Consider the following 12,109-nt stretch of genomic DNA (forward strand, 5'->3'; position numbering starts at 1 on the left):
ATTTTAGTTTTAAAATAATAATAATTATAACAGATAATTATATAGTGTTTGGTTGTGTGCCATACGTTTTTCTAAGCACTTTACACATATTCTCATTTGAATCTCATGATTACTCTTCAGTGTAGGTACTTTTATTTTCCACATCTTGCAAATGAGAAAACTGAGGCTCAGAAAGCTACAAAATTTACCCAAGATCAGGTGACTAGTAAATGGTGGAACCAAATATTGAACATAGACAGTGTGACCTCAGTGTGTGTTTTTCCTTAGAAAGCAGTCTGTAAATAATTTGCTGATTTGATTATTAGGATTAGTTTTCTCTTTTACTTTAACATTATTTACTTCCTCTAGAAGAATTACTTTTTATTTCATTGTTAAGAAAATAATAAAATAATGTCAATTTTTATCTTTGTAATACAAATAAAATGTAAAAGATATTTGTAATGTTAACTTGGGAAAAATCCCTGAAACTTTTTTTTTTTTTGAGAGGGAGTCTTGTTCGGTCATCAAGGCTAGAGTGCAGTGGAGCGATCTCGGCTCACTACAGCCTCCGCCTCCTGGGTTCAGGCAGTTTTCCTGCCTCAGCCTCCCAGGTAGCTGGGATTACAGGCACCTGTCACCACAACCCCCTGATTTTTGTATTTTTAATAGAGACGGGGTCTCACCATTTTGGCGAGACTGGTCTCAAACTCCTGACCTTGTGATCCACCTGCCTTGGCCCTCCGAAGTGCTGGGATTACAGGTGTGAGCTACCACACCCAGCCCCCTGAAATATTTTTGAAAGTAGGGTTTTATAGCATCTCAGTTCATTTGTGCTGCTATAACAAAATACCACAGATGAAGTAATTTATAAACAATAGAAAATTTTCACAGTTCTGAAGGCTGAGAAACTCAAGATCAAGGCACCAGGATTCAGTGTCTAGAAAGGGCCTTTTTCCCGTGTCTTCACATGGCAGAAGGGGGAAGGGCAGAAAAGGCCCAAGTTCTTTGGCTCCAGCCCTTTCATAAGGCACTAATTCATTAGTCACTTCCCTGCCTTTTAACACTACCACAAAAGGGATTACATTTCAACACATTCATTTTGGGGGACATTCAGACCAGAGCATGTGGTATTAATTATGTTCACATTGAGAATATGTTTATATTGTTCTGCAGCCATCACCTCCATCTACCTGCAGAGCTTTTTCATCTTCCTTAACTGAAACTCTACCCATTAAGCGTTAACTCCCCATTATCTCCTTTCCCCAGGCCCTGGCAATTACTATTCTACTCTGTGTCTCTGAATTTCCCTACTCTAGGAACTTCATATAAGTGGAGTCATAAAATATTTGTCTTTTTGTATCTGGTTTATTTCACATAGCATACCTTAAAGGGTCATCCATGTTGTAGCATGTGTCAGAATTTCTTTCCTTACAAAGGCAGAATTCTATTCCATCGTATATCTCTGCCACATTTTGTTGACCTATACATCTGTCCATGGGCACTTGGGTTGCTTCCATCTTTTGGCTGTTGTAAATAATGCTGCTGTGAACATGGTGGGGGAGATCTCTCTTTGAGTCTCTGCTTTCAATTATGTTTGTTATATACTAAGATGTGGAATTGCTGGATCATATGGTTTAACTTTTTTAGGAATTGCCAGAGCATTTTCTACACCAGCTGAACTACTTAACATTCTCATCAGCAACGCACAAGGGTTCCAACATCTCCATTTCCTCACCAGCACATGTTCTGTGTTCTTAAAAATAGTAGCCATACAAATGGGTATGAAATGAAAATGATAAGTTTTATGTTATATATATTTTACCACAATAAAAATGTCCAAAAGAACTGAAAGTACCAATATTTGGTGCAGTTCTGTCAGTAAAAGAAAATATGGATTCACTGTATTCCTTAAAAATATATTTTCACTCTAAGTTTATAGCACCTACAATTTTACTAAGACCTCATAGTTCTCTCCTGAGATTTAAAAAGTCATAAATTATTTGTGAAATTAAACTAAATCATGAAGCCAAAAGGAAAAAAAAACAAAAGTCTGTAACACTGAAATGGAACCCGAAGTTTAAAAGGTCTAAAAATATTTGACAGTTTTACAAAACTAAAAATATATACAAGTAATTCTTCCTTTTAGTGCTTTGGTTCAAATTATTGATTAACCTTTGTTTTGTTGCTGTTGTTTATTATTAGGAAAACACTGTAATTTTACAGCAGCTACTCCCACTGCGGGCCGAGGTGGCCAAACTACTCGGTTATAGCACACATGCTGACTTTGTCCTTGAAATGAACACTGCAAAGAGCACAAGCCGTGTAACAGCCTTTCTAGGTTAGTTCTTTTTTTTTTCTATGACTGTTTTGCTTTCCCATGCCAACCGGACAGAAGGCCTCAGAACATAATATGCCTTTGAGGACATCCTACTTTTCATTGATTCGAGAGAAGTATATTGATCACCTATTATATGTTAGATAGTATGCTTGGTTCTGGGGACTGCTCATTATTTATATTGCTAGTATAGGCTTGGCTTCACTCTATCTTATATCTCGTTTGGGCTTTTTTAATTAATTTCTAACATGACATCTAGGTTCTAATAGAGAGTTATTAAAGTTACTGGCTTTATTCATTGTCACTATGTATTTAGCAGTCATCACATGCTGCTTATGAATTTGTATAAAATAAGCTGACAAATATGACATACATGAAAATAGAACATATATAAACAAAAATCATTTAATATTCCCGAAACCACTTGTTAATATACAAAAGTAATGTAAAATAATATTCATAAAAACTGTTACCTAATAAACTATAATATAAAATGATTACATCAGAACTATTATCTAATAACTATATTTACATTAATTTAAACTCCATAAATGGTACATATTTGTTATTGTATAATTCACTCATTCATTCATGAGACATTTATGAAATAACTATCCAGCCTTAAGCAGTATGTTAAATAGTAGGATTACAGAAAGGAATAAGACAACGTCTCTTTGGCTGGATGTGTGGCTCATGCCGGTAATCCCAGCACTTTGGGAGGCTGAGGTAGGAAGACTGAGGCCTGGAGTTCAAGACCAGCCTGGGAAACAGAGAGACCCCAACCCTGTCTCTACAAAAATTTTTAAAAATTAGCCAGGCATGGTGGCACATTACATGGTGGCACATTACATACAGGCACATTACATGCCTGTAATTCTAGCTACTTGGGAGGCTGAGGTGGGAGGATCCCTTGAGCAGAGGAGTTCAAGACTGCAGTGAGCCATGATCACGCCACTGTGCTTCAGCCTGGGTGACAGGGCAAGACCCTGTCTCTAAAAATAAAAATAATTTTTAAAAAAGAGACAAGGTCCTTTTCTCAATGGACTTATCACTTACTAGAAACAACAGAAGTGTGGACAGATAATTGCTCTATGGTCTGAAGCATGGTATATAAGAGGATGGCTAAGAGAGTTAACAGGTTTGTAGAGAATGTTTCCTTCGGTGGTGATTGCATACACTGAATTTTTCCTTAGTAACCACCGGATTAACTTGATTCATTTAAGAGAGTTTTCCTTCTAATTTGAAATTAGCATATTCCTACGTAAATTGTCCTCTTGGGAGGCTAAGGTGGGAGAGTCTCTTGAATCTGGGAGTTGGAGTCGAGCCTGAGCCACATAGCAAAACTGTGTGTGTGTGTGTGTGTGTGTGTGTGTGTGTGTGTGTGTGTGTGTGTGTATTCCTTGGCTGCTCCTCCATCTCTCACATTATGGGGTTGCCTCCTGAACTGCCATATCCTTTGCAGGACCAGGCACATTTTTATCTTAACATATGTAACAAAATGTAAAAAATAAATACATAAGAGCATGCTCATTTCACCAAATACAGTAAAATGAAAATTTGACCACAGCAATATAACTTGTAATTCCCAGAAGTTTCTCCAGCTAAAAACTGGAATTGCTGTGTCCAGATAGACCTTCTTCATAGAAATGGGTTAATGAGAAACTAAACCCATGGCTGTCGAATGCATTGATAGGAATTTCTGGATACCACTGACCATAGGTTACATCTGATGTCTTTTCCCTAGCTTTCTTAGGAGTCTGACTAACTTCACTGAAGAATAATCATGTATATGAGTTTAGTTTCACTATTGCTTTGTTCCCTAAATTATAACATTCTTGAGTCAGAGTTCTCTGAGATAAATTTCAGCTTTGTTGATGAATTGAGGAACTCATGGCCCAGTTTTGGTGGTGTTAAAAGAAAAAGGGTTTAGGACCATAAAAATCAGTAACCCCAAAGAGCAAATTGTGCTTTCATAAAAGAGCCTGCTTTCCTCCCTCACTTTTTCCCTCTTCTTTTCCCTCTCTCCACCTGGTTTATCTGTATTGAGTACTGCAAAGGAGGAAGCACCATGCTAAAACATGGGTGGTATGTATGAGTATGCTTGCTCCCAGGCGCAAGAAGATCACTAACTTTTCCCACTTCCTTCACAGATGATTTAAGCCAGAAATTAAAACCCTTGGGTGAAGCAGAACGAGAGTTTATTTTGAATTTGAAGAAAAAGGAATGTGAAGAGAGGGGTTTTGAATATGATGGGAAAATCAATGCCTGGGATCTACATTACTACATGACTCAGACAGAGGAACTCAAGTACTCCATAGACCAAGAGTTTCTCAAGGAATACTTCCCAATTGAGGTGGTCACTGAAGGCTTGTTAAACACCTACCAGGAGTTGTTGGGACTTTCATTTGAACAAGTGACAGATGCTCATGTTTGGAACAAGAGTGTTACACTTTATACTGTGAAGGATAAAGCTACAGGAGAAGTATTGGGACAGTTCTATTTGGACCTCTATCCAAGGTACTGGGGATAACATTGTTGGAAGGGACCTTAGGGATTCAACTCCTACCTACTTTAAGACTCTACTCTTGGCCAGGCACAGTGGCTCATGCCTATAATCCCAAAGCTTTGGGAAGCCAAGATGGGAGGATCGCTTGAGGCTAGGAGTTTGAGACCAGCCTGGGCAACACAGTGAGACCCAGTCTCTACCAAAAATTTAAAAATTAGGTCAAGCTTGGTGGCTCATGCTTGTAGTCCCAGCACTTTGGGAGGCTGAGGTAGGTGGATTGCTTGAGTCTAGGAGTTCAAGACCAGCCTGGGCAACATGGCAAAACCCTGTTGCTACAAAAATTAGCAGGGTGTGGTTGTACATCCCTGTACACCCAGGTACTTGAGAGGTTGAGGTGAGAGGATCACTTGAGCCTCAGAGGTGAAGGCTGCAGTGAGCCGAGATTGTGCCACTGTGCTCCAGCCTGAGTAACAGAGCAAGTAAATCAAATAAGTACTGTATTTGATGAAATGAGTATGCTTTTATGTATTATTTTTTATGTGTCTCAACAACAACAAAAAATGAAAAGTTAGCCAGGTGTGGTGGTGCATGCCTGTAGTCCTAACTGTGCTGAAGCAGGAGGATCACTCGGGCCCCGGAGTTTAAGGTTACAGTGAGCTATGATCACATTGCTGCATTCTAGCCTAGGTGATAGAGCTAGACCCTATCTCTAAAAAAATTAAGAAATAAAAAAGACTCTACTCTTTCATATTTCTCACATGGGATTCTTAGTATAGAGGTTTAAAATGTGGGCTCTGAAGCTGGGATGTCTGTCTTCAACATTTACTAGATAAGTTATTTAATTTTTCTGTGCCCCAGTTTTCGTACCTATATTATAGGTTCTATAAAATGGGAATTCTACTAGTACCTGCTTTGTATGGTCGTTGTAAGGATTCAATTGGTTAAAGACATGCAAAGCATTTAGAAGACTGCTCAGCACATAGCAAAGGCTTAATCAAAATTAGCTGCTACCGTTGTCATTATCATCATCATCTAGTTTGTGCACTACATTTACTTAATTTAATATCGACCATTGGCTAATAATACTTAATTTAATATTAACCACTGGCCAAGCATGGTGGCTCACACCTGTAATCCAAGCATTTTGGAAGGCTGACGTGGGCAGATCACTTGAGGTCAGGAGTTCAAGATCAGCCTGGCCAACACGGTAAAACCCCATCTCTACTAAAAATACAAAAATTAACCAGGTGCCTGTAGTCCCAGCTACTTGGGAGGCTGAGGCATGAGAATACGTTAAACCCTGGAGTCAAGATCATGCCACTGCACTCCAGCCTGGGTGACAGAGCAAGACTGTAACTCAAAAAAACATAAAGAAAATAAAATTGACCACCAAAATGTTTATTATCAGATAATCTGTCTGCCAGTACTCTTACATCTATGACCACACCCTTCAGTCTGAGAGGCAACACAGTTTAGTAGAAGTAGCAAAACCTTTGCAGTCAGTCACATTTGAGTTTGAATGTTTGAGTGACATAACCTCTTTGAGATTCTGTTTCTTCCTCTGTAATATGGGACTGAAAATCCTTTTACAGGATTGTTTTATGCATTAAAGACTATATGCAAATCATGTCACCCAGACATCAGTGGGAAGAATTATAAAAATGTTGTTATTGTGTCTATAGCCTGTAGTAACTATAGATTCCATAGTGTTTCATCAGACACAAAAAAGGTTTTGGATTTCTTTCTCCACAGGCTACTTTCTAAAACAAGTCAGCCTGTTACAGTTGCTAATCATTTTACTAAATAGACCAAAGGAGAGTATAGTATCCCCCTCATTGAGTAATACATACAAGTTTGCAATACACTGATTTTGAATGCTAAAAAGTAGGTTGAGTCCCTGTGTCAGCCAGTTGGTGGGCAGAAGTGTCTTTTAGCACCTAAGTGATTATCCCAGTGTATTAGTCCGTTCTCACAATGCTATAACGTGACTGAGACTGGGTAATTTATAAAGGAAAGAAGTTTAGTTGACTTACAGTTCTTCAGGCCCTGGGAGACCTCAGGAAACTTAAAATCATGGCAGAAGGGGAAGCAAACACATCCTTCTTCATGTGGTGGCAGGAAGGGGAAGTGCCAAGCAAAGGGGGAAAAGCCCCTTATAAAACCACCAAATCTTGTGAGAACTCACTCACTGTCATGAGAATGGCATGGGGTTAACTGCCCCCATAAATCAATTACCTCCCACCAGGTCCCTCCCACAACACATGGGGATTATGAGAACTACAATTCAAGATGACATTTGGGTGGAGACACAGCCAAACCATATCACCTGGTACTTCGTGGACTTACTTTCATTTATGTTATGTCCTAAAAGTAAAACCCTGCCAAATGTAGATGAGTTTATTTTTAACTAAAACTTGTTAGGATATAGTTTTAATCCAAGGACTCTTTCAGTAGTAATCCTTTAATATTGGAGTCTCCTATAACTGTCCTCAGATTTTCTTTCCAGGGTGGAAGAACAATTCTTACGACCTCATTCTGCTCTCTCACTGCCAAGATATGATTGATTTATTTTGTACTCAGAGATCTGGTCATTGCTACCAGCACCCTGGTATGGGTACCAGAGAGTAATCTTTGTGAAAGTAGTGACCTAGTTAATATTTACTTCCCGTCATCTTACATGTTTTCTTCATAAAGGTAAAAGAGATCAACTTGTTTTATTTGCCTAACTGACTTTTAAAAAGTTATTCAGAGCAGGTTTTAAAAAGACCGCGTACTGACCGGGTGCAGTAGCTATAATCCCAGCCCTTTGGGAGGCCAAGGCAGGTGGATCACTTAAAGCCAGGAATTGAAGACCAGCTTGGCCAACATAGTGAAACCCCATCTCTACTAAAAATACAAAAATTAGGCTGGGTGCGGTGACTCACACTTGCAGTTCCAGCACTTTGGGAGGCCAAGGAGGGCGGATCACCTGAGGTCAGGAGTTCAAGACCAGCCTGGCCAACATGGCAAAACCCCATCTCGACTAAAAATACAAAAATTAGCTGGGCGTGGTGGCAGGTGCTTGTAGTTCCAGCAACTTAAAGGCTGAGGCAGGAGAATCATTTGAACCTGGGAGATGGAAGTTGTAGTGAGTCAGGATCTTGCCACCATACCCCAGCCTGGGCAACAGAGCAAGACTCCATCTTAAAACAGCAACAAAAAATTAACCAGCATGGTAGTGCATGCTTGTAATACCAGCTACTCAGGAGGCAGAGACAGGAGAATTGCTTGAACCTGGGAGGCGGAGGTTGCAGTGAGCCAAGATTGTACCACTGCACTCCAGCCTGTGTGACAGAGCAAGACTCTGTCTCAAAAAAAAGAAAAAAAGACCAGGGACTATAAGTCTTCTGAGCAAAAGAAAATGGGGAAAGGACATCTACTCCTAGAATAAACTAATAGCATTTGGAGAATGAAGTCTAATAGCTTTTGGAGAGACCATCATGGATACTACATTGTGTAAGAATAGACTAATTGATGGTATAATTTATGCATTTTCCCAGGCTAACTAAAAGCATTCTGTTTCAAAAAGGCTTGTCTAGTTTATAAAAGAAGCTCATTTAATTGTGATTATCGATTCTTTACTTCTCAAATAAAAGGAAAAACCTTATTGTCTGAAATTCAGTTTTTTATTAATTCTGATTTTAATGAAAAGGCCGCCTAGTGAGTCAAAGTGTATCTTTTATTTCAAATGTGTGCTTTAACATTGTTTAGTGTTTAATGATCCCATCTTTGAAAATGAAAAGTAGAATTTCATTAAAATAAATTAGAAATTCAGCTGTCGGTGTGACATGCATTCTTCATTCTTACCTCGAGATTTTCAACAAAAGAACCTTTGGAGCTGTGACTCACACAAAATGATAGTGGGTTTATTGTTTGTTTGGTTTTAGTTTTTCCATTTTAGCAAAATGACCTACTTTCTAAAAGGTAAATTAATGTTTAAAAGTATCTCTAGTAACAGATATGGTTTAATGACTGGAAGAGGCCATGCCATATAGTTGCTAGACGAGAATTTTCCTGTCTTGCCAACGCATTTTTATGGCTCCTAGGGAAGGAAAATACAATCATGCGGCCTGCTTCGGTCTCCAGCCTGGCTGCCTTCTGCCTGATGGAAGCCGGATGATGGCAGTGGCTGCCCTTGTGGTGAACTTCTCACAGCCAGTGGCAGGTCGTCCCTCTCTACTGAGACACGACGAAGTGAGGACTTACTTCCATGAGTTTGGTCATGTCATGCATCAGATTTGTGCACAGGTGAGTTTTTTGTTTGTTTGTTTTTTGGGTTTTTTTTCCCCAGTACACCTGCCAATTTTTTTTTCAGAAAACTTTTTTTACTGCTGTCAAGTTTCTGCTCGTAACATGTTTTTTCAGAAGCTGAATGTGTTCAAGAATTTTATAGGCCTTCTGCAAAACCAAAATTTTCCTTATCCTGTCCTCTTTCACAACATATTTTTACTTGGAGATTCATCTACCAGTGAAAGAGGTTTATTGAATAATAACCTATTGGAAAAGAATAAGACTATCTGTAAGGAAAGGTTACAGATACTTTGCTTTTTCCTTTTTGTCCTTTTCCATTGGAATTTGGTATAAATTTCTCAGAAAAACTGTGCTGTAATCTATCTCTTCTGCTTATCAATGCTTTGTTTACTTCAGTGGTTTTCAGCCCTCTTAGACCCTTTACTCATTTTTAAGTAATAATTTTGTAACATTTCCCTTTACTAACTTCAAATTAAAATCACAGATAATATAGTATAGCCATGCAAAGAAGTTGCCAGAGTGAAGGTGTGTGTGTGTGCAGTAGATTAAACTGATTTTTTTTATTTTTGAAAATAAAAAGTACATTTATTCTCAACTTTGTAATACAATCCATTTAATTAGGCCCAGATTGTTTTAGTTGAACTGTATGAACTTGCTAACATTTAACCATTATTAACATATAAAGATGTCTAGTTCAGTAATTCAAACTAATAGTTGAAATATACTGTTATTATCCAGGCATGTAATCCCAGCACTTTGGGAGGCTAAGTTAGAAGGATTGCTTGAGTCTAGGAGTTTGAGACCAGCCTGGGCAACATGGTAAAATAAACAAAAATACAAAAATTATCCAGGCGTGGTGGTATGTGCCTGTGGTCCCAGCTACTTGGGAGGCTGAGGTGGGAGCATCTCTTAAGTCCAGGAGGTTGAGGTTGTAGTGAGCCGTGATTGTGCCACTGCACTCCAGCCTGGGTAACAGAGCAAGACCCTGTCTCACAACAAAAACAAAAACAAAAAAACACTCAAAAAACTGAGAGTAACAAAAATGAAGGGACAATTTTCCAAATTTTAAATTTCTATATGTCTCTAAAGGTAAACTTAACAACAACAAAATCCTTTTTTGAATAGAAAACTTGCAAAGATAGTAAAAGGATTGCCTGTATGCTCCTTCCCCTCTCAGCCCTACTTCTAACATCTTCCAGTACAATAGCACATTTGTCATGGTTAAGAAGCCAGCATTGATACAGTACTCCTGACTGAACACCACACGTTATTTGGATTTTACTAGTTTTTCCCTAATGGTCTTTATACAGAGAATCTTTTAAATCAGTATGATGTCCTCAGTGAATGTAAAAAGAAGAAATGTTTGTGTTTTTCAAGTATAATGCTTGGACATGACTATGCCGTAAGACATAATGAAGTATGCCAGGGGTTTGTGCCGTATGGAAGTAACCCTGAATGGAGCAGCAGCAAGTGCAGACTGATTGAAGTGGTTTATGTTGTCAGCTCAAGTCCTAGAACAGTGCTGACAGTGGTGGCATGATTTCCAAAATGATGAGAAACTTCAAAAAAAAGTAATCTAACTTCGATTTACACAGTAGATCCTAGTACTTGTAGTCTTAGAAATTAAAATTGTGTAAAAAATGCTTCACATGGTTAGGCATGGCGGCTCACACCCGTAATCCCAGCACTTTGGGAGGCCAAGGCTGGCAGATCGCCTGAGCTCAGGAGTGCAAGACCCGCTGGGCAACACTGTGAAACCCAGACTCTACAAAAAATACAAAAATTAGCCAGGCATGATGGCACACACCTGAAGTCCCAGCTACTCGAAAGGCTAAGGCAGGAGGATTGCCGGAGCCCAGGAGGTCGAGGTTGCGGTGAACTGTGTTCGCGCCACTGCACTCCAACCTGGGTGACAAAGTGAGACCCTGTCTCCAAAAAAAAAAAATGCTTTGCAAAAATATATACAGTGGTGTTAGTTTCTTGGCTCAGTTAATGATAGTTTTTTTTATTTATGTGAATAGTCCAGCAGGGTGTATGAATGACAGACAGTATATGGAACAGTCTTTTTGTTGTCCTGACATGTGCAGAATCAGTCCTGTGCATCCAGCATTCCTATATCCCCGAGTAGCCCTAATCATTGTAATAACCCAAAATGTACCCATTCATTTCCAAAATACTATCACCTTTGTTTAAAAACTGTTTGGTTCTTTCAACATTTTATCTTTTATCCTGGTGCTTCCATCTTTTGTTTTAGGAAACCAGGGAATAATATATGAATATGACCAGAGAAATGTCCTGATTTAGCCTTGTGGTTTTTTTTTCCTTTAGAAACAGAGTCTAACTCTGTTGCCAGGCTGGAGTGCAGTGGCATGATCTCGGCTCACTGAAACCTCCACCTCCTGGGTTCCAGCAATTCTTCTGCCTCAGCCTCCTGAGTAGCTGGGACTACAGGCATGCACCACCTTGCCCAGCTAATGGTTGTATTTTTAGTAGAGACAGAGTTTCACCCTGTTGGCCAGGATGGTCTCCATCTCTTGACCTTGTGATCTGCCTGCCTTGGCCTCCCAAAGTGCTAGGATTACAGGAGTGAGCCACCACACCAAGCCAATATAGCCATTTTCAATCTCGCTTTAATCCAAGGAAAATAAATCTTTCAGAATAATCTAATCTTTCTTTCTTAGGTGATTTTAAAATCTATTATCATAGTCTGGTTGTGGTGGCTTACACCTGTAATCCCAGCACTTTGGGAGGCCAGGGCAGGTGGATCACCTGAGATCAGGAGTTTGAGACCAGTCTGGCCAACATGGTGAAACCCTGTCTCTACTAAAAATAAAAAGTCAGCCAGGTGTGGTGACACGCACCAGTTACTCAGGAAGCTGAGGCAGGAGAATTGCTTAAACCCGGGAGGCAGAGGTTGAGGTGAGCTGAGATCGCACCACTGCACTCCAGCCTGGGTGACAGAGTGAGACTCTGTCTCGAAAAAAAAAAAGAAAAAGAAA

General features: G+C 39.4%; 1 protein-coding gene across 1 annotated transcript in view; it reads left to right on the forward strand.

The window, feature by feature from the left end:
• NLN (neurolysin) overlaps positions 1 to 12,109 on the forward strand; it is a 107,038-nt gene that overhangs the window by 57,687 nt on the left and 37,242 nt on the right. Inside the window, exons 7-9 of the mRNA XM_021673201.2 lie at positions 2,182 to 2,317; positions 4,465 to 4,831; positions 8,906 to 9,107. Coding sequence (XP_021528876.2) covers positions 2,182 to 2,317; positions 4,465 to 4,831; positions 8,906 to 9,107 — 705 coding nt within the window. The remainder of the gene's footprint in view (positions 1 to 2,181; positions 2,318 to 4,464; positions 4,832 to 8,905; positions 9,108 to 12,109) is intronic.

The sequence above is a fragment of the Aotus nancymaae genome, unplaced genomic scaffold (genome assembly GCF_030222135.1).
Source record: "Aotus nancymaae isolate 86718 unplaced genomic scaffold, 86718_ANA_hifiasm-v0.15.2.pri h1tg000014l, whole genome shotgun sequence".
Classification (NCBI taxonomy): Eukaryota; Metazoa; Chordata; class Mammalia; order Primates; family Aotidae; genus Aotus; species Aotus nancymaae.